The sequence below is a fragment of the Aspergillus welwitschiae genome (assembly GCF_003344945.1).
Source record: "Aspergillus welwitschiae strain CBS 139.54b unplaced genomic scaffold BDQ94scaffold_9, whole genome shotgun sequence".
Classification (NCBI taxonomy): Eukaryota; Fungi; Ascomycota; class Eurotiomycetes; order Eurotiales; family Aspergillaceae; genus Aspergillus; species Aspergillus welwitschiae.
The window spans coordinates 746,143-768,285 of record NW_020798703.1 but is presented as its reverse complement, the minus strand read 5'-3'; the positions used below and the strand labels follow the sequence as shown (position 1 = coordinate 768,285).

The 22,143-nt window shown below is 53.5% G+C and overlaps 5 protein-coding genes across 5 annotated transcripts; all 5 read left to right on the top strand.

Moving 5' to 3' along the window:
• The first annotated feature begins 382 nt into the window (after positions 1-382).
• On the top strand, positions 383-1,489 carry BDQ94DRAFT_139889 (uncharacterized protein). Its single transcript, XM_026765521.1, has one exon. The coding sequence runs from the start codon at positions 443-445 to the stop codon at positions 698-700; it is 258 nt and encodes an 85-aa protein (XP_026628630.1). The 5' UTR covers positions 383-442; the 3' UTR covers positions 701-1,489.
• Positions 1,490-5,360: 3,871 nt separating this feature from the next.
• BDQ94DRAFT_139886 (uncharacterized protein) lies at positions 5,361-8,401 on the top strand. Its single transcript, XM_026765520.1, has one exon. It carries the CDS (start codon positions 5,809-5,811, stop codon positions 8,305-8,307), a length of 2,499 nt encoding a protein of 832 aa, XP_026628629.1. The 5' UTR covers positions 5,361-5,808; the 3' UTR covers positions 8,308-8,401.
• Positions 8,402-9,037: 636 nt separating this feature from the next.
• BDQ94DRAFT_139885 (uncharacterized protein) lies at positions 9,038-9,428 on the top strand (the record flags this gene model as incomplete). The annotated part of the gene is made up of 1 exon (XM_026765519.1): positions 9,038-9,428. A coding segment is annotated over exon 1 (312 nt), but the record flags the coding sequence as incomplete, so codon positions are not given.
• A 5,278-nt stretch (positions 9,429-14,706) lies between these two features.
• BDQ94DRAFT_139883 (uncharacterized protein) lies at positions 14,707-15,470 on the top strand. The gene has a single exon (XM_026765518.1). The coding sequence runs from the start codon at positions 14,731-14,733 to the stop codon at positions 15,049-15,051; it is 321 nt and encodes a 106-aa protein (XP_026628627.1). The 5' UTR covers positions 14,707-14,730; the 3' UTR covers positions 15,052-15,470.
• A 2,180-nt stretch (positions 15,471-17,650) lies between these two features.
• On the top strand, positions 17,651-22,083 carry lah (involucrin repeat protein; the record flags this gene model as incomplete). The annotated part of the gene is made up of 3 exons (XM_026765517.1): positions 17,651-18,195; positions 18,301-19,931; positions 20,035-22,083. Coding segments are annotated over exons 1-3 (3,241 nt in total), but the record flags the coding sequence as incomplete, so codon positions are not given.
• Positions 22,084-22,143: the final 60 nt, after the last annotated feature.

Genomic DNA, 22,143 nt, shown 5'->3' with positions numbered 1-22,143 from the left:
TTTTTCTTTTTCTTTTCTTTTTCTTTTTTCTTTGTTTCTTCACATGAACTTGCGGATCAATACACTTAGCGGGAAAGGAATGTTCCTTGCATCTTTCTCCATAGGATACTAGACCACATCTCCCCGATTGGCATGTGATACAGCATGTTATATACGGGGAGAGCTGCATGGTGGCTGGCTGGCTCGGTTTCCCCTCGTTGATAATTGGTGATTTCTCGCAGCGTCTGTGATATGCATCTTTGTTCTTTGTCCCATGCATGTGAAAGGGAGAGGCGGCTATCTGAGATTAACATTACCGTCATAGTTATGGCAATTTTCTGCCATTGATATTTTTGGGATTGGATTGTTGTGGGATCAAATTTTGCTTTTTTTTTTTTTATGGAGTTTCTAGTGGCGTCGACTTGCATCCTGCTGTTCGCAGACAGGAAACGGATTGGGAGGGATGTCTGATTGCATTTCAGCGGATCAAGGATTCACCCCGCGTACAGTACACTCGAGGATTCCAATTACGGCCGTACAGTGCATGACTATCTATTTGTTTTTTCTGATAGAAGTTTTACCTCCTTTCTTTTCTGTCCCTCAGTTCCCCCATGAGGGAACCGGGCCGATGTGGGCGTGGAATCGCGTTGGAGACAGAGGATATTTTGAAGACAGGATGATCAGTCAGACTAGGTACCACTGTGACCGATGTAGAGTTTAGTGGCAGATGCTCATTGCACCAAGCAAACGGGCATGGCTTGTTGTCGATGCCATGAGTGGTGCTCGGCCAGAGCATCCAAATGCGCTGGCATCCCGATTGGGAAATGTTTGATTCGCCCAGATCATCTCGGCTGCTAACGTGAATAGCTCATATGCACCGTGGGCTCCTTTTCGGTCTCTGGCATGGCATGCAGATAATCAATCGCCCGGCCAGTTGTCAGTTTTTGTACACACACCCCATAGTGGGCTCAGCTAATGCTGCATGTCACTCACTCATTGGAAGGGGTGGGTGAGCGGGCCATCCTCGGGTGTTCCTTTAAGATGCGTGACCATCCCGAGCATGCAGTACCCAAAAGGTGAAAACTAGAATTCAGCTGGCAACTTCCCTTTGCCAGTAGATACTGAATTGGTGTTGCTTGAGGTGTCTCGGGGTCTGTTGTTGAGGTGGTCGAGTCGCAGCTTACTTAGTAGCACTGAATCCACCTTGCCGATGAGCTAGCTAGCTACCTTCTAGTATCTACTGTGTCTAAATGATCGCTAGACGCGCCCTTCCTCAAGCATAAGTTGCACGCAGGGGGATATGGAGGGAGTGGATGTACTTTGTAATCGATAAGTGGGTGTTTACATGTCTTCCTGACGAGTATTCTTTATTTTATGAGACGTGGTCAATATTGGCGTAGTCATGTTGTTCATTGTTTCAGTCGAAGGAGTGTCTGCACGGCTGAGATTAGAGAGGTATGTCGTGCATGCAGATGTTGGATGTATGTAGTTAAGTAAAGTTCCTGCTGCTAGATAAACTAATTTGTATTAATCGGGATTTCGCATAGGAGGTTAATTTTTCTTGTTCGGTAAGCGTATCTTTATTTCCTTGAATAGGTTGTGAACAGGTTGTATGCATGAAGGATGTGCTTTGAAGTGTTAAAAGCGTAGTAGTTACATGTTTGGAAGTTACTAAGTAAGTACTAGACTTGGGTACGTAGAGGAAGTCAGCTCAGCGCTGAATGGGACGATATATGACGTATCAGCTAATGAAGGAGCTTAAGTGGCAGCAGTCACTGAAGTGGTTGCCAATCGGGCGATTTGGGGAAGGAAACTACTTACTTAGTTAGTACTTAGTTGAGTCTAGGAGGATCCCAGTAAAAGAAAGTAAGTCATGAAAGGTCAGGAATGAATGAATGAATCGTGGTCCAGCCAGCCTCTTCGATGGGCCCCGGCACGTGCCCGGGACTCCCCGGCCACCTCCCCAGCCTCACCGCGAGTTTTGTTCATTTCCTTCCGATTCCCTCGCATTTCGCTGGTTCCCTCGCAGGAAATGGAAGGATTGAGAGAAGGGCTTGAGCGTGCCATGACCTCAGACTAACTTCTTGTACTGTAAGTGCATTCTCACCATCTCCATCTCCATCTTTCCCCTTCAGATCCGATGAATGCTGCCATCACCACCCGCCCGCATCTGATCGATCGCAAAACATACCCCACATTCCTTGTTGTTTAGCACGTCAGAGATTCGCAAGTCTAGAAAAGATTCCTATCATCATCATCTTATCATCTCATGCATTTTATATCATCCTTCTTTGGGTTACATTTTTTTCATGGTCTCATACTTACTACTCTGTAACTAACTACCTTTTGGATGATGAGATTATTAACCCAGCCCGAAACTAGTTACTTACTCACGGACTCCCTCGCTCGTTGCTCATCCACCGTGCTCCATCCTGGCCCATCACGCTAAAGCTGTTAGTGGCTGATTGTCTGGAGCAACCGAGCGCTTGCCAGCCCGCCTCTTTTTCTTCTGTTGCTTTTGTGCTGAAAGGCTGACCGTGGTTCTCTGGCTTTTGGTCTCCGCTCCAGCTTGGGGGACCCTCCGACTTCCCGAGAAAAAAAGAACCACGGTTCACTTGTTTACTTTCCTCCCGCCCGTCGCAAAAACAATCGCCGCCGATCTATACCCGCCCGCCTCTTTCTTTCTCATCTTCAATTCATCACCTCTTTCCCTTCCACTCCCATCTTCACCTCGCTCATACGGTCTCTCCTTTCTCCATCTAACGACCCCGTTACGATTGTTACGATTTCTTTTATTCATCTTTAATTCTTTTACCCTCCTTTCCCTTTCAATCCACTCCTGCTTGGTTCGATTGCTCAATTAGGCGACCGCGTCTACCCTCTATTCCACATGGTTGCCTGAGTCGCTAGAGCTTTGATCGCTCTCTGCCCACCATGTTCAAAGCCCTTTTGGGCGGGGGTCGCTCGTCCTCGGATGTCCGCAGCTCCTCGAGCTCCAAGAGTAGCAGCCGCCGCAGAACCGACTCGAAATCTTCGACGGTAAGCCGCAAGTCCTCACGGGGTGACGACCGTGATCGTGGCTTGGGTGATCTGTCCAACTACCGATCCTCCAGCAGCCGGAATAAGCGCTATGCTCCAAGTGTGGCAGGCGACTCGGTAGCCTCGAGCTATGCGACAGCAGACCAGGGCACCCCCATCGAATCCGATCGGGTGGTGGTCGAACGCGCGCCCCGGCGTCAAGACTCAAACGACACCACCGACCGTCGCGATCGATACCGAGACAATGGAGGCGGAGAAGGGAAAAGCTCCCACAGGCGCGAACGAGCCCGGTCGCCGAGTCGTGAGCGTGAGCGTGATGGCGATCGGCGGGAACGACAACGTACTCAGTCAGGCGATCTGTATGCATCCCCAGTAATTCCGGGCATGCCTCCTTCCCCTGGCGATTTCGCCACCGCGAGCCCTCATACGTACCCTCCAGTTACTGAGGCAATGCCAACCACTTCAATGCCCAGTCCGCCGCATGCAACCGCATTCTACGACCCTCATGTAACACAGCAGTTTCCTGGCCAGTTCCCGACATACGTTGCTGAGCCTTACCTACCGCCAAACCCTGCAGGAGAAGCAGCTGATTATTACGGTGATCAGGGACAGTCTGTCCAAGACCAGCCCGGGGTTCGACCTAAACCTCCGTTGGTTGCCGCCAGCGACCAAGCGCATCTCATGACAGCATCGCCTACCGCAAACCCACCGCCAGAGCCAAGTAGCATGGGCCAGGTCGGCGCTGCTGCGGCCTACTTTATGGATGACGCTGAGTTGGGAATGGAACAGCCCGAAGCAACACCATCTGCCTCTGCCCCGAAACCACCAAAATTGTCAAGACCGCCAAGGCCCTCGGTACAGACGGCTGGAATCTCTAGCCCACCTGCCGTTACCACTGCAACGACGATGTCAGGAGCTGAGGTTATGGATTCCCCAGGGCACACTATCTCGGAATCCCCTGCAACCTACATGCCACCTACCACATCCAGCCCTCCAAAGCCTCCTCATTCCCATGGAGGGGGTGTTGCAGTTGGCGCCGCCGCCGCCGGTGCAGCAGCCGGTTATATGATGAGCCAACATCATCAGTCCTCCGCAAGCGTTGAGCATTCTTCCCAGTACAATATGCAAAACTACGAGGATGTACTCCCGGCCTACCCAGAAACCCCGTCATTTCCCCCTCCGCAGAACATGTCACCCTTTGCTGCAGGACCTGCGGCAGCGGCGGCGGCGGGGTATGCGGCAAGTCCGCTACACCCAGATCATGCTGCAGTATACCACGGTGCTCCTTTCCAATCCGGAGGTTTGGCTTTTCAACAACGTCAACAAGGCCCCTTGGACAAATTCATCAATTTCTGGAAGGACCCAGAAGGCGTCGGCATGTTCGAGGATTACACGGAATCTATCGGGGTTTGCAAATATTGCTTTGAGCCCGGCACGACATCTCAAGACGCACCTCGCAGGCATAACCATAAGCCTCGCCGTCGCTCTGCTGATCGGTACAGTAATGGATCGCGTGTTGATAAGGCAAGCCGCTACTCGTCGTCGGAGGACGAAGGGAGGCGTCGCAAAAGGTCGTCGAGAAACTCATGGTTGCCCGGGCTGCTTGGTGGATATGCGGTTAAATCCATCTTCAGTAGTAAGGAGTTCGACGAGTCTTATAGCATTCGAACGGGTGAGGTGGCGAGCTCTCGGCATTCGATTCACGAAAGTGAAGGCGCTTCCACAGCTGGTCGACGAAGCCAGACCTCTCGCGGTGTTTACAGACGGTCCCATCGAAGCCGATCGCGGGAACATACCGATCACAGCTCCTATCATTCGGACTCAAAACTCAGCAGATATGAAGGATCTCGACTACGTTCTCGGTCTCGCTCCCGTTCTTCATCTAGAAGTCAGCGACAGGCTGCCCTGAGGAATGCGGCCCTGGGTGTGGCAGTTGGAACAGCGGCCGTGTCAGAATACGAATCCCGCCACAGAAGCAGGAGCCGCAGTGCATCTTCGAGGGGAAGGAAGCCCAGAAAGGCATCTTCTTCTGATGAATCTTTCGTGGATATTTCGAGGCCCGCCCGAAAGACTGTGGGTAGTGGCTTCAGTTCGTTCTTCACTGCATCATCCGAGAACCGCCGCAAGCGCCGGACCAAGAGGCGCAAGAGCATCTTCTCGTTCAGCAATAATAATTCTTCTTCATCATCACTCGATGCGGATCTGGCGTTTGGGTCTGCATATGCGAAGCGCCAGTCAGGTAAGTCCAACAGGCGAAGCAAGAAGAAAACGGATACAGATATGGATGCTGCCTTACTGGGTCTAGGCGCAGCCGCCACAGCACTGGCCACCTCATCTCATCGAGGACATCGGCGCACTGGGGAGATCCTTGTCGCCAAGGAGTCTCGATCCGGTCGGTCTGATTATGAGTCATCTGCTGCTAATGATGAGGGCTGGGAAGATCTTGACTCAGGTGACCAGTCCTCGTCAAGTGTCACCTCCGGCCTTGCGTTCGGCGAAAGTGGTCATTTCCCCAGCACTGACTCTCACTCGTCTGATTCCGGAACATCGAGATGGCCTTGGAATTGGGGAAGCAAGAAGACCAAGAAGAAGCAGAAGAAGAGAAGGTCTCGCTCCTCGGAGAACCGCTTCCCCGCAGAAGCTGCGGTCGCAGCTGGTCTCGGTACGGCCGCCTTAGCATCTGCATACCACCGGGACTCCAAGGTGTCCAGTCACGATGCTGCAAGTAGTACTGGAAGCCTTCAACATGTGGCTCCTATTCCCACCAGTGACCCTTCGCGTTTCGACGCCATGAAGGTGTCATCTCAACCTCCTTCCCAGCCGACATTGGTCCGACCAGGGCCCATTCCCCTGCAGCAGCCACAGCCAGTGACACCGGTCTCGCAGGCGGTATACACTTCTCAAGGCGAATCCATCCCCTCCTATAGCGTACCTGATATACACCCTACTCCTGCAAGCGCTTTCATGCCTTACGAAACCCCATCGAGAAGCGACAGGTGGAACCAGAGGACCGCAGACTATGCTGAACGAAGTGATATCTCTTCAAGAATCAGTCGGGCACACCGGCGTAGTGACTCCTCTCCGGTCTTTCACGCAGAGCCGCTTGAGAGAACGTCCACGTCAAGCTTTAGACGTCGCTCGACATTGAAAGACCAGGCCTCGGTACAGTTTGACTTGACTGAGGAGCAGGCTAACAAGGAGCGACGTGCAAATCGCCTCGAGAGTCTGAAACGCGAGGGCGATGCCGGTGAAGGAGTGCGACTCGTTGATAGAGAGCAAGAAATGGCGCTTCGGGATGCTGAGCGTCGAGCGAGCCAGCAGAGAGAACGTGAATATGAAAAGTCAAGAACCGAGGAAGAAAGTTCACGAAGCGAGAAAGATTCCTCGTCATTGATAGGTGCTGCTGCTGTAGGAGCGATAGGTGGTGTTGCTTTTGGCACGATGCGTTCAAGAAGTTCGAACGATGATTCCTCCGAGACCGCGAGCCAACGTCGGCACGAGGAGCGTCGTGAAAAGCGTCGAGCAGAGAGGCGCCGCGTTTCCGATTCAGAGTCTATTGCATCAAGTCTGCCAATGTCGGAAAGTGGAAGAACCGTGACAGATGTGCCTTCGCAGATGGACCGCCTGCCAGAGGATGTGAGGCCCCGGCAATCCCGCCCACTTCCTCGCACAAAGCCCGTTTACGAGGACTATGCTCAATTCTTCGCCCCTGAAGAGCTACGCTACAGTCCTGATACCTACACACGCCGAGAGCCCACCTCGATGCCAACCATTATCGAAGTAGAGCCTGCCAACGAATCTGCTGTTGTAACAGAGGAACCACACCCTGACTACAATGGCTTGCCGTGGCCTGTACCCGGACTAACGCTTACTGAGCCAACACCCCCCCATAGCCAGGTTGGCTCCGCCAGGGCGACGCCAATCATATTGATCCCTGGACGGCACGAAGAGGAGAACAGTTTTGAACGGCAAACAACCGGCTCACGAGTATCATGGGGCAAGCATGAGACGCATGAGTACGAAGTGCCCTCGACATCTTCCGAGCATGAATCTATCGACCAGGAGACTAGAGTTCTCGAGCACATTGAAGAGGTTGAGCCTATTACCGCAGACACTGCACGGGAGATGCCGCCAAGCTCCTCTACCCAATCTGCAACTAAGGAGGCCCCAAGCATGGTGGGAGCAGATATCGAGTTCGCGGCTGCACTTGCTGCTGCAACTGCAGCTGCAGGCTTTGACCCTTCGCTTGTAACGGATGATCCCACCTTCCATACCAGGCGCTCTCCTCCTACCTCGGAGCCGAAGGTGCAGTTTGTGTCACCCTGGGAAGAAGCGCCCGTGCCACGGTCCGTGCCTCATGGATTTGTGGAAGGCGAAGTCGAGACGCCAGACGATGACGAGAACATCCAGATGGCACCAGAGTACCGCATCGAGGATGGTCCCCTCTTTTCAGAGCCTAGACCTCGTACTGGTGAAGAGCTTGCTAATGAGCCCCGGCAATCTATTGCGCAAGAAGTTATCGAGCACCTCAGCCGCAGGAAAGAGCGTAATGCTAGCGACAGCCCTGCTAATCAGCCAAACCTGGAGCCCGCCAGCAAGGGCGTTTCTGAGATTCCCGTGGAGGTCCTTTCTATGCCCGGTGGTTTCGAGCCAGAAGAGTCAATGGAGAAGCAGGGGAAAGCGAGCGATTCGACCTCCACGCAAGAGCGCGATTCTCCTTACTTCGTGTCAGGGCCTGGAACCAAGGAGGATGGCCCTTCGCCATTGCGAGACACTCCAGAGCAGAGCAGCGGTGACATCGAGCCAAACGACGATGACTTTGATCCAATCACAGTCGGGGCTGATGGAGGTGAAGGGAAGAAGAAGCGACGGAAGAGGCGTTCCAAGCGCAGTAGTAGCGACAACTATGAAGACGCAGTTTCCATCACCTCTTCGCCCGCCAGGCTGGAAGAAAAGACGAAGGAGACAAAGCCCGGCGGTTTCTTGAGCAATCTTTTTGGGTCAAGAGTTTCAGCACCGGTAGAAGACAAAGAGACATCCTTTGCTGATAAACATGCCTCTCGTGAAGTCCAATCGGAGATCGGGTCTGGACGTAGAGAGAAATCATCGCGGCATCGCAGCTCCAGTCGAGGAGACGGGCTGGATGGCGAGTCTCGCAAGCAGGATGACGCGGAGAACATTAACGTTGAACATTATAAGTCTAGCAGGCAACGAAGGGAAGAGAGACGTCGACAAAGATACGAAGACATGATGGAATCTGGTAAATCGTCGGAGTTTGAGAAGGTATAGTGCTTGGTTGTTTTTCCCATTACCTGTAAATTTTGGCTTTGCCTTGGCTATTCCCATATCCGTTTGACAGTTCACGTACAGCGCATATACTAAGATTATCTCTCTTCTTCTTCCATGTATAGGATCGGGAACAATTTCAGGACGACGAGCAACAGTCTTTTTTAGAGGAGGGCCCCGGAATGCCAGTCAAGGTAGACGAGGGTGATGATCATCGTGGTGCTTCGGGGCGGCTGGATCCTGATATCACAGGGTTGGGACTCGATGTCCTTGACTCCCGGCCACGGAGTCGCTCTGCATCGCCGCCTGCCTCGGAGAAGACCGCCAACCCCGCGCCCACGTCGCAAAGTAGACCAACTTCCCCTGAATTGGCCCGGTCCCAGGAAGAGAACCAAGGCCAACGATCTCGGCGGTCGTCTGTGTTGCGGTCAACCGAGTCACCTACTGCCGTGCCACTGCACTTCCGTCGACCACCAACGTCACCTCGAGCGAATCGGTCTCCTTCCGTTTCTTCGGTCGTCGCTCCTTCCCCTGGCTCTCCGACACAGGGTCGCCGCCGCCCAGCTTCTACCGAGTTCAAGAATTCTCGTGAAATCCGGCCCTTGTGGCTCGTTGAGCGCTTTGGTGCTAGCAAGTCGGAGGCTCCCTCCGATGAGCCCCTCCCTTCATTGCCTTCGAGCAAGACTTCTTCAGCAAACGCGTCTGTGGAAGACCTCGCAGCTCTGCCAGATGTGAAGAAGTGGGAAATGGTTGACCTGAGCGAACACGTTCAGGGACCGCCCCGGGCTATGGCTGTAGAGACCTCTGCTGCACAGAACCAATCAAGCGATGAGGGCTCGTATGATTTCCTCGATTCTCAACAAGGTACTCCGACCGCCGCTTCGTTCGGTCAAATTCCTCACCATCCTCCTTCCAGGAAGGAGAAGCTTAAATACGAGTTCCATTCGCCCTCCGAGCTTCTGCAGGATGTCAGCGTGCACCAGGAGTTGCCACCATCCCCAGAAATTGGCCCCCTTCCCTCAGCAGAAGGTTCTGCAGTTGGTGTGAAAGAAGATATTGGAAGTGAGCGCGTGGAGGCTCTCCCATCACTTCCTGAAGTACGCCCGTCTACGCCTGAAGACAGAGTGCTCCATGGCGAAGGTGTGGCAGAAACTACACCAACACAGACAAGAGATGATTTTGCAAAGTACGAACCCATGACTGATGTGCTATCTGGAGGTGATGCTGGTACAGGCGATGATAGTCCACTCGACTCTCAGCGCTCCGCAGAGCAGATTACTCCAGAGAAGGACCAAACTCTCGAGGAAGGCGATCACAATGCCAAAGCTGCTGCAAGTGAAGACCTTCCGGTCCAGATCCCTACCTCAGATCTCCTGACGTCAGAGAAAGATCGATCGATTCAGTCGGCCCAACGGAACACACCTGTAGACGTTGCGGCTATGGTCAGCACGGCCGTGGCAGCCGTTGCTGGTTCTGTCCTGGGCAAGCCAGACCAAACTGAGGAACCACAAGCTCGCGAAATTGATCATGCCAAGAACGAGATGAGTCTGCCTGAGGAGCCAGGCAACTTCCAGGTTGATTTCACCTCAAAGGAAGCAGGTTCCACGCCCATTATTACTGGCACAGATTCTCAAGCCGTGCCTGAGAATGTCGCACCTGCCCTGATCGTTGATGAACCTGTTCAAGGAAAGGCGGATGTCGATACGACTTCCACCGCCGTAAATGCTGGAGCAGAAACGGAGGAGCACAATCCGGAACAAGTCAATGCCGGGGATGTGGCAGATGCTAGTCACCCGGTGCCTGAATATGCTAGCAAGGCCTTGGACGACATTGTTGACATTGCGGCAGAGCCACACGTTGAGATTGAGGGACAAGAGAAATCCGCGCCACGTGAGGAAGCTGTTGTGGAGAGTCCGGAGCTGGTGGCCACAGACGAGACCAGGGTTGCTGACCAGGAGATCGCTATTCAGTCTGAAGAAACCCAGGTGGATGTATTACAATCCTGTGAAGACTCATCAGAGGCTAAACAGGAACCGGTGGGGGCTGCTACAGGAGACGTCACGGAAAACCATGAACCTACTCCCGCCGACACTGAAAAGAATGCTGGTGAGCCCACACAGGATCAACCCGAAGGACTAGGCGCCAGTGGGCCTGAGGCGATATCCGTCCAGGATACTCCCGTCGAGGCGAAGGAGCCGGAGGGAGAAAGGGCTCTTGTGGAGACAGAAATTTCTCAGGAAGTGCCAGTAAGCGACTTCGCTGGACCTACTGAGGGCGAAAAAGAGCCATCCCTATCTGAGAAGGCTCCTGAAAACGAGCATCAGGAGCCGGAACCTATCAAGACCGACAATACTCTCCTCAGCTCGGATCCCGCTGCCGAAGCCGCAGGTGACGCTACGAACGAGCCCCTCGATAAAGAAACCGAAGAGCCTGTCGCTGATGTATCTACGTCTTCGACGTCGAAAAAGAAGAAAAATAAGAAGAAGAAGAAGGGCAAGAGCGTTGACCTAGGCACTCCCGAGACTACCCCAGCTTCGGATGAGCCAACTACATCCCAGGAGGAACAGAATGGGCAGAATTCTACTGAACCTGCGCTATCTGAGCAGGTGCCAGAGTCCACAGTTCAGGAGCTAGGACCGGTTGAGCCTGCTGCTGCTATCGACGAGATAGCCACCGAGACGGCGCCTTTACCTACCGCAGCTGAGGCTGACCCAGAGCCCAGCTTCCAAGAAACAGCACCCGCCGAGCACCCTACGGTGACCGCAGAATCGACAGGGGAAGTTGCACTTGAGCCTAGAGATGATGAGAAGCTAGTGGAGATAGAGACAAAAGAGCCATTTCCAGCGGAACAACCTGCTTTAACCGAAGCGCCTGCTGCGGAAAGTGAGGAGCAAATCGAGCCCACATCTCAAGAAGTGCCTACTCCTGGTGACACTTCAATCACCGGTGAAGCTTCAGCAGAGATCAATAAGCCAACCGAGCAGGGCGCCCAAGAGCCGCAACTGGCGGATCAAATCATACCTGAGGAGTCAGAAGTGAAGACGGAAGGAATGGACGATGTCAACCGAGACATTTCAGCCCCCGAACAACCTGCTGCGAATATGCCTCAAGATACGCCTGCCGCGGAAGAACCAAGCACTCTACAAGAAGAAACTGTAATAGACCAGCCTAAGGCAGAAGAGACCCCTGCAGTTCCCGAACCACAGCCTGAGGTTGAAGCAGCACCTCCTGCTGACGCCGCAGAGTCTGCGGACGCACCAGGGTCCTCTAAAAAGGCCAAGAAAAAGAAGAAGAAGAAGAGTAAAGGTGCATCTCAAGACTTGACCGCAGAAGAGGCTGTTAATGCCGAAGACACTAAGCCTTCCGAAGATTCTACGGCTGTTCAAGACAACACCGAGGTTACTAAAGCATCTGCGGGCCTAGAGGCAGCTCAACTAGCTGAGGAGGCTGTCGTTAAGCAGGCGGCAGACACGAGCGAACAACCCCAGGAAATCGAGATGAAGACACCTCTCGAGGACGACGCTACGGACAACCAGGCCAAGCCAAGTGACGAGGCAGCGGCAACTACTACGGGTATAGAAGATAGTGAGCCCTCCGAGAAGGGTGCCAAACTTGCAAACGAGGAGACTAGTCAGGCTACGGCAGCTGAACCGGACGTGCCTACAGTGGCTGATGTGCCCGAAACCTCACCGGCCGACAATATCCCCCGCCATGCCACAGAATCTACGGAGGATGCCAATAACTCCCAGTTGCATGAGGAAACTACAGCACCTACTGAGCCTGTTTCTGCTCCTATGGCGAGCCATGATGACTCTGCAGATGTTGTGCAGTCGGAAGAGAATGAGGCGTCGGCTTTGGAGCATCAGCCTGAGGAGACACCTAAGGCTGAGGGTACAATTACAATACCGGAAGAAACTTCGCAGGAGCTCACCATGGCGAACGAAGCCATTGAGTCAGAGCCTGTTGAGTTCGAGAAAGTAACAGAGCAGCTGCAAATGGACGAGAACCTAGAAGCCAATACCCAGGCGCAGGAGAAAGAACAGCCGTCCGAGGGTCAGGAAGAAAAAGACGTCCCAGCGACCGGACCCGAGCTGCAGAAGAACGACACGGAATTCGCGGACTTACCTGCTGCCAATTCAGCGAAAACAATTCCCGAGCCAGCTATACCCGAAGATAATTCTCAGGAAGCCATTGAGGAACCAGATACTTCTCTGTCACGCAAAAGTAGCAAAAAGAAGAAGAAGAACAAGCGCAAGAGCGCTGCCGCAACTTCACTAGAGACAGAGCCGACCGAGAATTCCCAGCCAGCCTCTTCGGCTGAAGCTGCTCCCGAAGCTCAACCTGCTACGGAATCTGCGCTTGCTCCTGAGGACGTGGCTGTTGTTGACACTGGGGCTGCCCCCGAAACCGAATCTGCCCTAGAACCTGAAGTTGCAGCTGAGGTTGAAGCTACTCCCGAAACCGAAGCTGCTCCGGAGCCTGAAATTGCTCCTGAGACTGAGGCCGCGACCGCGAGTGAAACAGTGCTCCATACAACTCTGGCTGGTGAAGAGCCCCCCGAGTGGAAGCTTCCAGATGAGGCTGGCGACGAAATCAAAGAATTGTCAAGCCATGTTGCGGAAACCGAAAGCAATGAATTGAAGCTTTCTGAGGGAGAACAGCCTGAGACAGGCGACTTGGCTGGGGAAACTCGAGAGCTTCAACCGGAAGAGACAGTAGAGGAGCAGCCGAAGAAGAAGAACAAGAAGAAGAAGAAAAATCGCAAATCTTCCGCCCTGGACGAAACCGAAGCTGAGCCTGAGCCTGAGCCCGAAGCTGAGCCTAATCAGCCCGAACCCAGTCAAGAAGACTCCGCCGAGCCCCCGCTCCTCCAAACAAGCGGTGAGCTGCCATCCGCCGCCCAGCAAAATAATGAGGCTTCCGAGGTTGTTATAGCGGAGCCCCTCGCCGATGCCACTGTTAGCGACTCAACCCTGCCGGTGGAGCAGACCGAGACCAATGATGAGGCACCACATGTGCCCGATCAATCGGCGGTCGAGCCGGCTCCTGAACTCGACCCTGAATCTGAAGCGGGGAGCTCTACACCGACTGGAAAAAAGAGCAAGAAGAACAAGAAGAAGAAGAGACAAAGCCTGCCTGCGACGCCTGACGAGAGCCTCGCACCTGTCGAGCCTCCCCTAGACAACACTGACCCTACGGTTGAACCAGCGGAAGTTCCCGTCGCTGCCGAAGGTTCCGGCCCCACAGAGCACGAGCAAGAACAACAAGAGGCAGTTCAAGAGACAGAACCCATCGACACAATTGAGGCCTCTGTAGAGCAAACCACTGAAGCACCGCCCATGACTGCTGCTCAGAGGAAGAAGGCGAAGAAGGAAAAGAAGAAGCAGCAGAAGCAGCAGGCCGAAACCGCTGACATTACGTCGGCGCCCGAACCAGAAGCTGTGGCCGTGCCCGAGGATGCTCCACCAGAAGACCCAGCTGTCGAGGAGCCAAAGTCTCTGGATGGAAAAGTGGATCTTCCGACGAACGAAAACTTAGAGGCAAGCGAAGGGCCCCCTTTAGAGCAGTCTAAGGAAGCCCCTACTGAAGAAGAGTCTCCCGCCATTGCAGTCGAAAAGTCGCAGAGCGATTTGGCTCAAGATGCAACCGTACCTTCTGAAGATGCCGTACTGGAGAATACGGAGTCTGCAGACGCTGCAGAAAACCAGCATCACGACGGAACTTTCACCGATGCTGAGCCAGAAAATTCAGCGGATGGCGTATCGAAATCTGAAGCTACTTCTACAGAGGAGCAAACTCAGGATGACGCTGAGAGGAACAATACCGATGAGGTGACTGCAACTGAGACAGAGGCTCCAGCAACAGAAACCGCGGATGCCGTTCATCAAGCGCCTCAAGGCGACGAGCCATCAAAGGAAAATGCCGAGCTCACCGACTTACCAGAAGAGCAGCCCGAGCCCAAGAACGATGGACCCGTATCTGAAGCAGATGCGGCACAAGAAGGCCAGACAAGCATGGCTGATACTGCTGAAAATGGTGCTCCGATCGAGAAGAATATCGAAGCAGAAACAGCAGCCATTGAAGCTACCGTATCAAAGGATGATGTCTCTACAAGCGTAGAGGCCTCTGAAGAATGGTCTCCAGCGGAACTGGCTGCTAGCGTTGACATTTCGGAGCAAGGCAGAGCCGACCAAGATACAGCTGCTGACGCGGGCCACGAAGAGCCGGTTCAAGAAGAAATCCAGCCTACATCTTCTACCAAATCAAAGAAAGATAAGAAAAAGAAGAAGAAGCGTCAGTCAGTCACTCTTGATGAGTCTCAGCCTGCACTCGCGCAAGGGGATGAGAGCAACGAAACCTCACTTGAGGCAGGCAGCGGGCCTACTGACACTCCCGAGGACATCAGTAACTCTGCTGTGACCGAAAATGTCGACACTCCTGAGAACACTGTTTCAGAACCGCCAGCAGAGAAACCTAAGGACATTGAAACTGCATCAAGTGCGCCGGCTGAACCTACTGAGCCTGTTCAAGACTTCCAGGAGTCATCGAAGTCCAAAAAGAAGGCGAAGAAGGACAAGAAAAAGCGGAAGTCGGTTTCTTTCGCAGACGCGGAACCAGAATCGCAACCTTCTGAGCCCAGCGATTCTGCGGCCGATGCAATCGGCGTCGGTCAGCACGATGATGAGCCTGTGCCCAAAGGAGACGCTCATTCTGAACTGTGCCAAGATTCCCATGATGCGGAGTTAAGTCAGTCTCAGGAGGCTGAGCCTGCTTCGGAGCAGCCCGCTGAAGGAACACCTCTTGAACAAACACTTGATTTGCCGGATGAAAGTCAAGCCACTGTTACAGATGCCATTGGTCTTGAAGACGTTGGACAGCACTCATCCGAACCTATGGCTGAGGAGAAAATCGAAGAATCTGAGGATCCGGTGACTCTACCGTCATACGAGGTTGATGCCGCAGAGAAGACCCCGAAGTCTGAGTCGGTTGAAGATCCTTCTGGGACTCCCAAGGAAACAGGAAAAGAGGATGAACCAGCGGCAGACACCATGGCCACGGGAACAGCGGAACAACTGCAGCCCGAAGGGAGTCCGGAGGCCAATGATGCACAACCTTCTGCCACAGAGGCTGATACTCAGCCTGTGAATGCAACTGCTGAACAGGACAGTGGCTCTTCTAAGTCCAAGAAGAAAAAGAAGAAGAAGAAGAAAAGCATGACTACAGAGGCAAACGAAGATACTGGTGCAGATGATGGTCCGAGCGAGCCAGTTACACCAATTGATCCCGATACTCCCGCAGATCCTGAGCTATCTACCGAGCCTGAAACCCCAGTCGGACCTCAAACGCCGCTTGAACCTGAGTCTGCAGTTGAACCTGAAACCGTGGTTGAGCCTGAGACGCCTGTCAACGCTACAATCCCTGCTCTGCATGACTCTGAGGTAGTTGGTCCACAACCCGAAGATCCTGAGAAGGAGACCCCTCCCATGTCAGCCAAAGCGAAGAAGAAGGCAAAGAAAGACAAGAAACGCCAGTCCAAGAGCCTAGCCGATGCTACAGAGCCTGCTGATGAGACTCGCCATTCGAGCGACGCCCAAGTGCCCAGCGAAACGAAGACCGCGGAACAATCGCTCGAAACGGCAAATGTACCTGCTGAAGATGACGGTAAAGACAATCAGTCCCACGGCACCGAAAACCACGGCGAGAACGATAAAGATCTGATTTGGACTGATGACATGGTATCTCCGCAGGTAGAGCAACAGCAAGCGACTTCTTTCGCTTATCCACCCCAACTCGAGCATGAGAAAACCGAAGACGACCCAGTTTCCATCCCCCCCGATGAAGTACTTAAACCCGTTGAGCTGGATGCCAATATATCAAGCCAAAATGAACAATTATCACTCAACGAGCTGGAGGAGTCGGGTGATGCGCACGAAAATTCAAATACGCAGCCCGCTGAAAGTATGGCCAAGCCAGATGATGGAACAGGGCAGACGTCAGTGGAGGAGCAAGGAGAGTTCAGCACCGACCGAAATGTGGTCGAAGATGTCTTCACTCAGGATGTGGTAGAGGAGAAAGAGCAGGCGTCGATTGGAGAGGGCGCTGGGCAGGAAGATGAACAGCTTGTCAAAAAGGACGAGTCGCTTGGCGTTAGTCCAGAAAACGAGCTGGCGGACGAGGCTACGGAGATGCGTGTGGAAGAAGTCATTCAAGCTCCGGAAATCACGCAGCAAGGGGAGTCTGTCGAGGGGGCAGCTGAGATTGAAGATTCTACGACCAATGTACCATCAAAGAAGAAGAGCAAAAAAGAAAAGAAGAAAAAGCGTCAGGCAGAGCAGACAGCCAGCCGGGACGAAACCGAACAGGGTGTGTCAGTCCAGGACAATGATCAAGCAAGAGGCACGGCTATTCCCGACGAGCTACCCGTGGAAACCGCAGCTCCCAGTATTGAACCCGGCCCTGACGCACCCTTTATGCCAGCCGGGTCGCCAATGAGCGAGGAGGAGCCAGCAGTACACGACCTTGAAACAGCCGCTCCTGTTGAGGGTCACGGAGAGGAAGCTGAACACCCAAATGATGTTCCAGTTGAATCTGAGCTTGATTCAGGAGATAAGCTTCTTGATGCTTCTACCATTGTTCAACCCGAGAAAGACACCCCTGAGGAACATGCTATTTCCGAAGGCGTTACACCGGAGGCTGCCGAAGGAGAAGCCGCAGTCGATGTTTGCGAAACCCCTGCAGAACCAGTTGCGAAGACGAAGAAAAACAAGAAGAAGAAGAAGGGTTCAAGTCAAGTGAAAGGGGTAACTGAACCTCAGGAGGCAGCTGAACCCCGTGTCGAGAGCGAAGCAGTGCCGGGCAATGAGCTAGTCGACCAACAGGAAGTGACAGAGGCACCTTCCAAACAGGTCTTGGAGCCCACAGAAGACAAGGACAGCTTAGATGCCGTGCAAGATGACGCAACGTTGAACGAAGTTGTTGATGAGCCAGCTACTTCAGCTGACAAGACTCTCGAGCCAGCACCGGAAGATTTAGGATTTCCAATGGAGCCAGAGCAGTCCCCTCAAGGCAACACGGTCAGGGATGAAGACAATAACACCTCATCTGTCGCAGAAGCAACGGCTACCTTCCCGAGCGATGTGGCCCAGGATGAGACAAACAAAGAGGCAGTCCTCACTCCTAAAGAATCTAAGAAGAAAAAGAAGAAAGCAAAGAAACAGGCCAAGGATGAGCAAAACAGTCCCACGCTTGCACCAGCTGAAGGCGCCGTTACCGCGGACGAAGGCTTGGTAGGGTTGACATATACTCTTGATACCACCCGCTCCCCTGTCGAAGAACCGAGCAATGCCCTCCATGATAAGCAATGGGACACTCCCCCCGCGCAGGATGATGGAGACAAGGAACAAAACCAGACCTCACAGATTGAGGAGGAACCAGTCCGCAGCGCAGAAGAATTTGACGAACACCGGGAAGTGTCTACTGCGGAGAGACAAGGTGTGGTTGTTCAGCAAGAACTAGAGTCGGCCAATGCAGAACAGGATACCAAAACACTGACAGAAAAGCATGATCTTGCGAAGACCGAAGACCTGTCAGAGAACATTCCGGATCAGCCAGAGGCATCGGCTCGCCTAACGAAGAAGCTATCCAAGAAGGAACGCAGAAAGGCCAAGCAAAGGGCGGAGCAGGAGCTTGTAGAGTCGGATAGAGGACAGCAGCCAGATTTTGACGCTGGTGCTTCAGCGGACCCGATCCCGGTCCAGGAGCAAGTGACTGAAGTACTAGACGCGCTGGCTGCTGAACAGGCTAAGATGGACGATGTCTCTCCAGGATTACCCTCTGGGGAAGAAGAGAAGCGCCTGGAAAGCCAAACCCTCGATGTCAAGAACCCAGAAGGTGAGCAACCCCACAAGAAGGATGCCACCAGTTTTCTACAACAGGAAACTGAGACCCCGGCTTGGGAACAACGCGCACAAGATGATGACTCTTGGCCTATAATAGACTGGGAGAAAAGCGAAGTCGATGCTACCGAACGATCACCCGATTCCTCACCCGAAGCTCGTGCTGTCCCGTTCGAGCCAGGCATTGCAGACTTTGATGAGAACGCAATCCCGGAAGGGGTGATCCGACATCCAAGCGCATCAACTGCGACAGGGAAAACGACCGCCAGAGCATTCCAGCAAATCCGAGGCGACGTACAAGCTACCTCTGAAGCAACTACTGTTCCGCCAATTTCACCCTCTACCGCACTTGATATCGAACACTCCATCTATGCAAAGACTAGCAGCGAGTCCCTCGGTTCGGAGTCGCAGAAGCAAAGCAAAGTTGCCAGCATCTTTCCTGAACTGGAACGGGGATTTTTCCGTCGACCAGCTCCCGTTGAGCCGTCCGAGTCAGCAAAAGATGGGGCTGAGGAAGAGACTATTGACAAGGAAGCAATTCGCGACAGCGCGATAGTCTTGGAGGCGCCCATCAGCACGGCCAACTCCCCTTCGTCGGGGCAGGGCGATGCCAAAACTGCTACAGAACCTACTCAAGCAGATGAGTCTACACAGCCGGAGACTGGGTTGCACCCTTCTTCAAACGAGCCTACGATCGAAGTTGAAGCAGATACTTCGTACAATGTTTCTGTGCTTTCGGACGGACCGGAAGAGAAGTCTAGACAAATTGACATACGGTGGGAAGAACAGAAGGACAAGGAGTCTCCCAGGGAAGTTGAAGCTGAAACCGCAGAGCCCAGCCCTTTCTCCCACCACGAGGCTCCACTATACGCCCCATCGCCCGTGCATGAGCGACAGTCGGTACTCGTTCGGTCAGGATCCCCATCTGGTAGAGATATTGGACGAGAAACGTCACGCTCCAGCCCAACTTGTGAGCTACGACGCAGCCCATCCATTCACGGTCGACATAACCAAACGCGGCGGCCGTGGTCATTGGAGGTCGACCAGAACTCTCAGCCACGTACACCCTCGCCGCAGCCGACAGGGGTGGATAGAGAGGCAGTCTCACCGCCGCGGACACCATTGCAAACCATCGAGGAGGACGAGCCAAGGGGTCGGACGGAGCGATCCACCGGCTCAAGAACCGTGGGTCACGAACGCGGCACGCCCCGTCTGGAGATGAAGCCCGAACATGTGCTTCCTCGCCCCGAAACCCCGACCCGGAAGTTTACTGACAATGCGCTGGCCCGTCAGGCCTGGCCAACGCCGGACAAGGAGACGCCGTTTGACGAAAACACGGATGTCGAGGTCAAGAAGCGTCGACCTGAGAGTCGAGTGGTGGACGGTAGATGGCCGGCTGAGGTGCTCAAGACGCCGGAACAAGACAAGCCAATTCTGCGGCCCACCAGCAGTAGCATCCGAGGGGTTAAGAGCATGCACAACATTACGCCGAACCTCGAGCAGACGCCGACTCCACGATCGCTGCGACGCAATCATCGCACTGCCAGCGGAGATTTGCGGGCGGCAGCCACCACTCAGGCGCAGGAGACTGACGACCAATCAGAGCGCAAGCCCCAGCCTCCCGCTTCTTCAGCCTCGGACCTCAACCTCGAGCGCATCGCCTCTTCTTCCTCCTACGACCCTGTCACCGACAAGGGCAAGCGTCCCCTTCGTAATATGACGGACGTTTATGTAAGTACTACTAGTTGATTTTTTCATACATTCTATGCAATGATCTTTTCGTTGTTATTGAAAGGTCTGGGTTGGCTGACCGATCGTCTGTTTATTACTGTAGGAGGGTTGGGGTGAGACGCCCAGCTCGCCCCGGTCGCCTAGCCGACCGCCCAGCATCCGGCACCGTCGAAGTATGCAACACCTCCAAGAACTTGAGTCTCGTCTCGACCGCCTCATCTCGGAAAATCGTCTTCTCGCCGCTGCTCGTGAGGAAGCTGAAGATAAACTCCGCAAGACTTCCGTCGCTCGACGCAAGAGTGACCATGCCCTCAACAGCCGCGACGCCGATTTGCGGGACAAAGATGCGGAAGTGGAACAATTGAAGAGCTCGTTGGAGTGGTTGCAGAAGGAAGTAGCCCGATTGACCGAGGAAAATACGGGACTTGCGACGACGAGCTCCAACCTCACTGCCACACATGCACAGGAAGTTCAAGTTATGCAGGAGACGTTTGATCGCCAAGTCGATGAATTACGCTCGGAGAACCAACAATTGTCGGCGGAAATGCACGATCGGGTGCGACAAGAAGTGGAGATGGCGTTGGCCCAGAAGGATATGGAGCTACGACGGCTACGGGAGGAATTGGAAAATGCTCGCGACAAGGTGAAGCAACTACAGCAACAGATCGCGGCAGCCATGCAGGACGACGTCTTGGTCTTTCGCGACGAGGATTACTTCGATGCTGCTTGCCAGAAGCTATGTGGTCATGTACAGCAATGGGTCCTCCGTTTCTCCAAACACTCCGACCACCGCCGGTGCCGCAAGCTCAGTGACCTGCAAGATGAAAAGATTGCCGACCGATTCGACAACGCCATCCTGGACGGTTCCGATGTAGACACCTACCTCAGCGATCGCGTTCGTCGTCGTGATGTATTCATGTCTGTTGTCATGACCATGGTATGGGAGTTTATCTTCACACGATACCTATTCGGCATGGACCGTGAGCAACGGCAGAAGCTCAAGTCTCTGGAGAAGCAACTGGCCGACATTGGCCCACGCAGTGCTATCCATCGGTGGCGTGCCACTACTTTGACTCTGCTCTCGAAACGGCCAACCTTCTCGAAGCAGCGTGAGAGCGATACCGAGGCTGTTGCCTTGGAGATCTTTGACACTCTGTCGCGCCTCCTCCCGCCACCTACCAATGTCGAGGCTCAGCTTTTGGACTCGCTCCGCAAGGTGCTCCGTGTCGCGGTCCACCTGTCGATCGAGATGCGCACACAGCTGGCAGAATACATCATGCTACCGCCACTGCAGCCCGAATATGACACCAATGGTGATCTAGCTCGCCAGGTCTACTTCAACGCCTCCTTGATGAATGAGCGCAGTGGAGAGACCACGTCAAATGAAGAGCTGGAAACGCAGCAAGCGGTAGTACGGGTTGTTCTGTTCCCATTGGTGGTGAAGAAGGGCAATGACCGGGGGGAAGGCGACGATGAGGTAGTTGTCTGCCCGGCCCAAGTACTCATTGCCAGACCCAACAAGGATAAGAAGGTGGTGAAGATGCTCAGCGGCGATCGCATGTCCCTGGATGCTACGAGATCGGTCCACAGCGTCGCCCCGTCGTCAACCATGGACATGAGCAATGTGATCTGAGGCGTCACACTCAGACCATGACTTGTCTCATAGTCTACGAAAAACGACGACTGCACACTTTGCTGGGAGTCGGATCCATCCTGCTTTGCGGGTCGTTATGGTTTTGTTTTGTCTTTTGCGTTGGTTAGCACGGGAGGCGTCAGGACGGATGGATGGATGGATGATGGGAGCCGGATTCCAAACCGGTTCACAAAAATGGTAATGAATAATGCTTGGAAGGCTACTTGGAGCGTTTGCTGTGCTTTCAATTATATCCCCTGCTTGGTTGCTTGGTTGCTTTGATTCTTTTTTTCTATTTGTTTTATTTTGCATAATTTTTTTCATTTCTTGTCTCATATTGATGATGTCTATGATGATGCCCGATATCTAGAGCTGACGATATGACGGCCTTGATTGCTACTTTTGAAGTTATTCCTTTCACTTGACCATGTTGTTGATGTAACATTGTGTTTGTGGTGTCTAATATGTATGACTGTATGTAGTATGATGACAATGAGACCATTGAAGGCTCTGTGATGGAAGATCAAAGACAGGACTCGTGTAATTAAGTTTGGAGGGGAGCTAAAAGCGTCGGTGAGC

What these genes read in the sequence shown, in the direction of transcription:
- BDQ94DRAFT_139889 (XM_026765521.1), top strand. Translation starts at nt 443, where the DNA reads ATGTCTGATTGCATTTCAGCGGATCAAGGATTCACCCCGCGTACAGTA.
- BDQ94DRAFT_139883 (XM_026765518.1), top strand. Translation starts at nt 14,731, where the DNA reads ATGTCGACACTCCTGAGAACACTGTTTCAGAACCGCCAGCAGAGAAAC.
- BDQ94DRAFT_139886 (XM_026765520.1), top strand. Translation starts at nt 5,809, where the DNA reads ATGAAGGTGTCATCTCAACCTCCTTCCCAGCCGACATTGGTCCGACCA.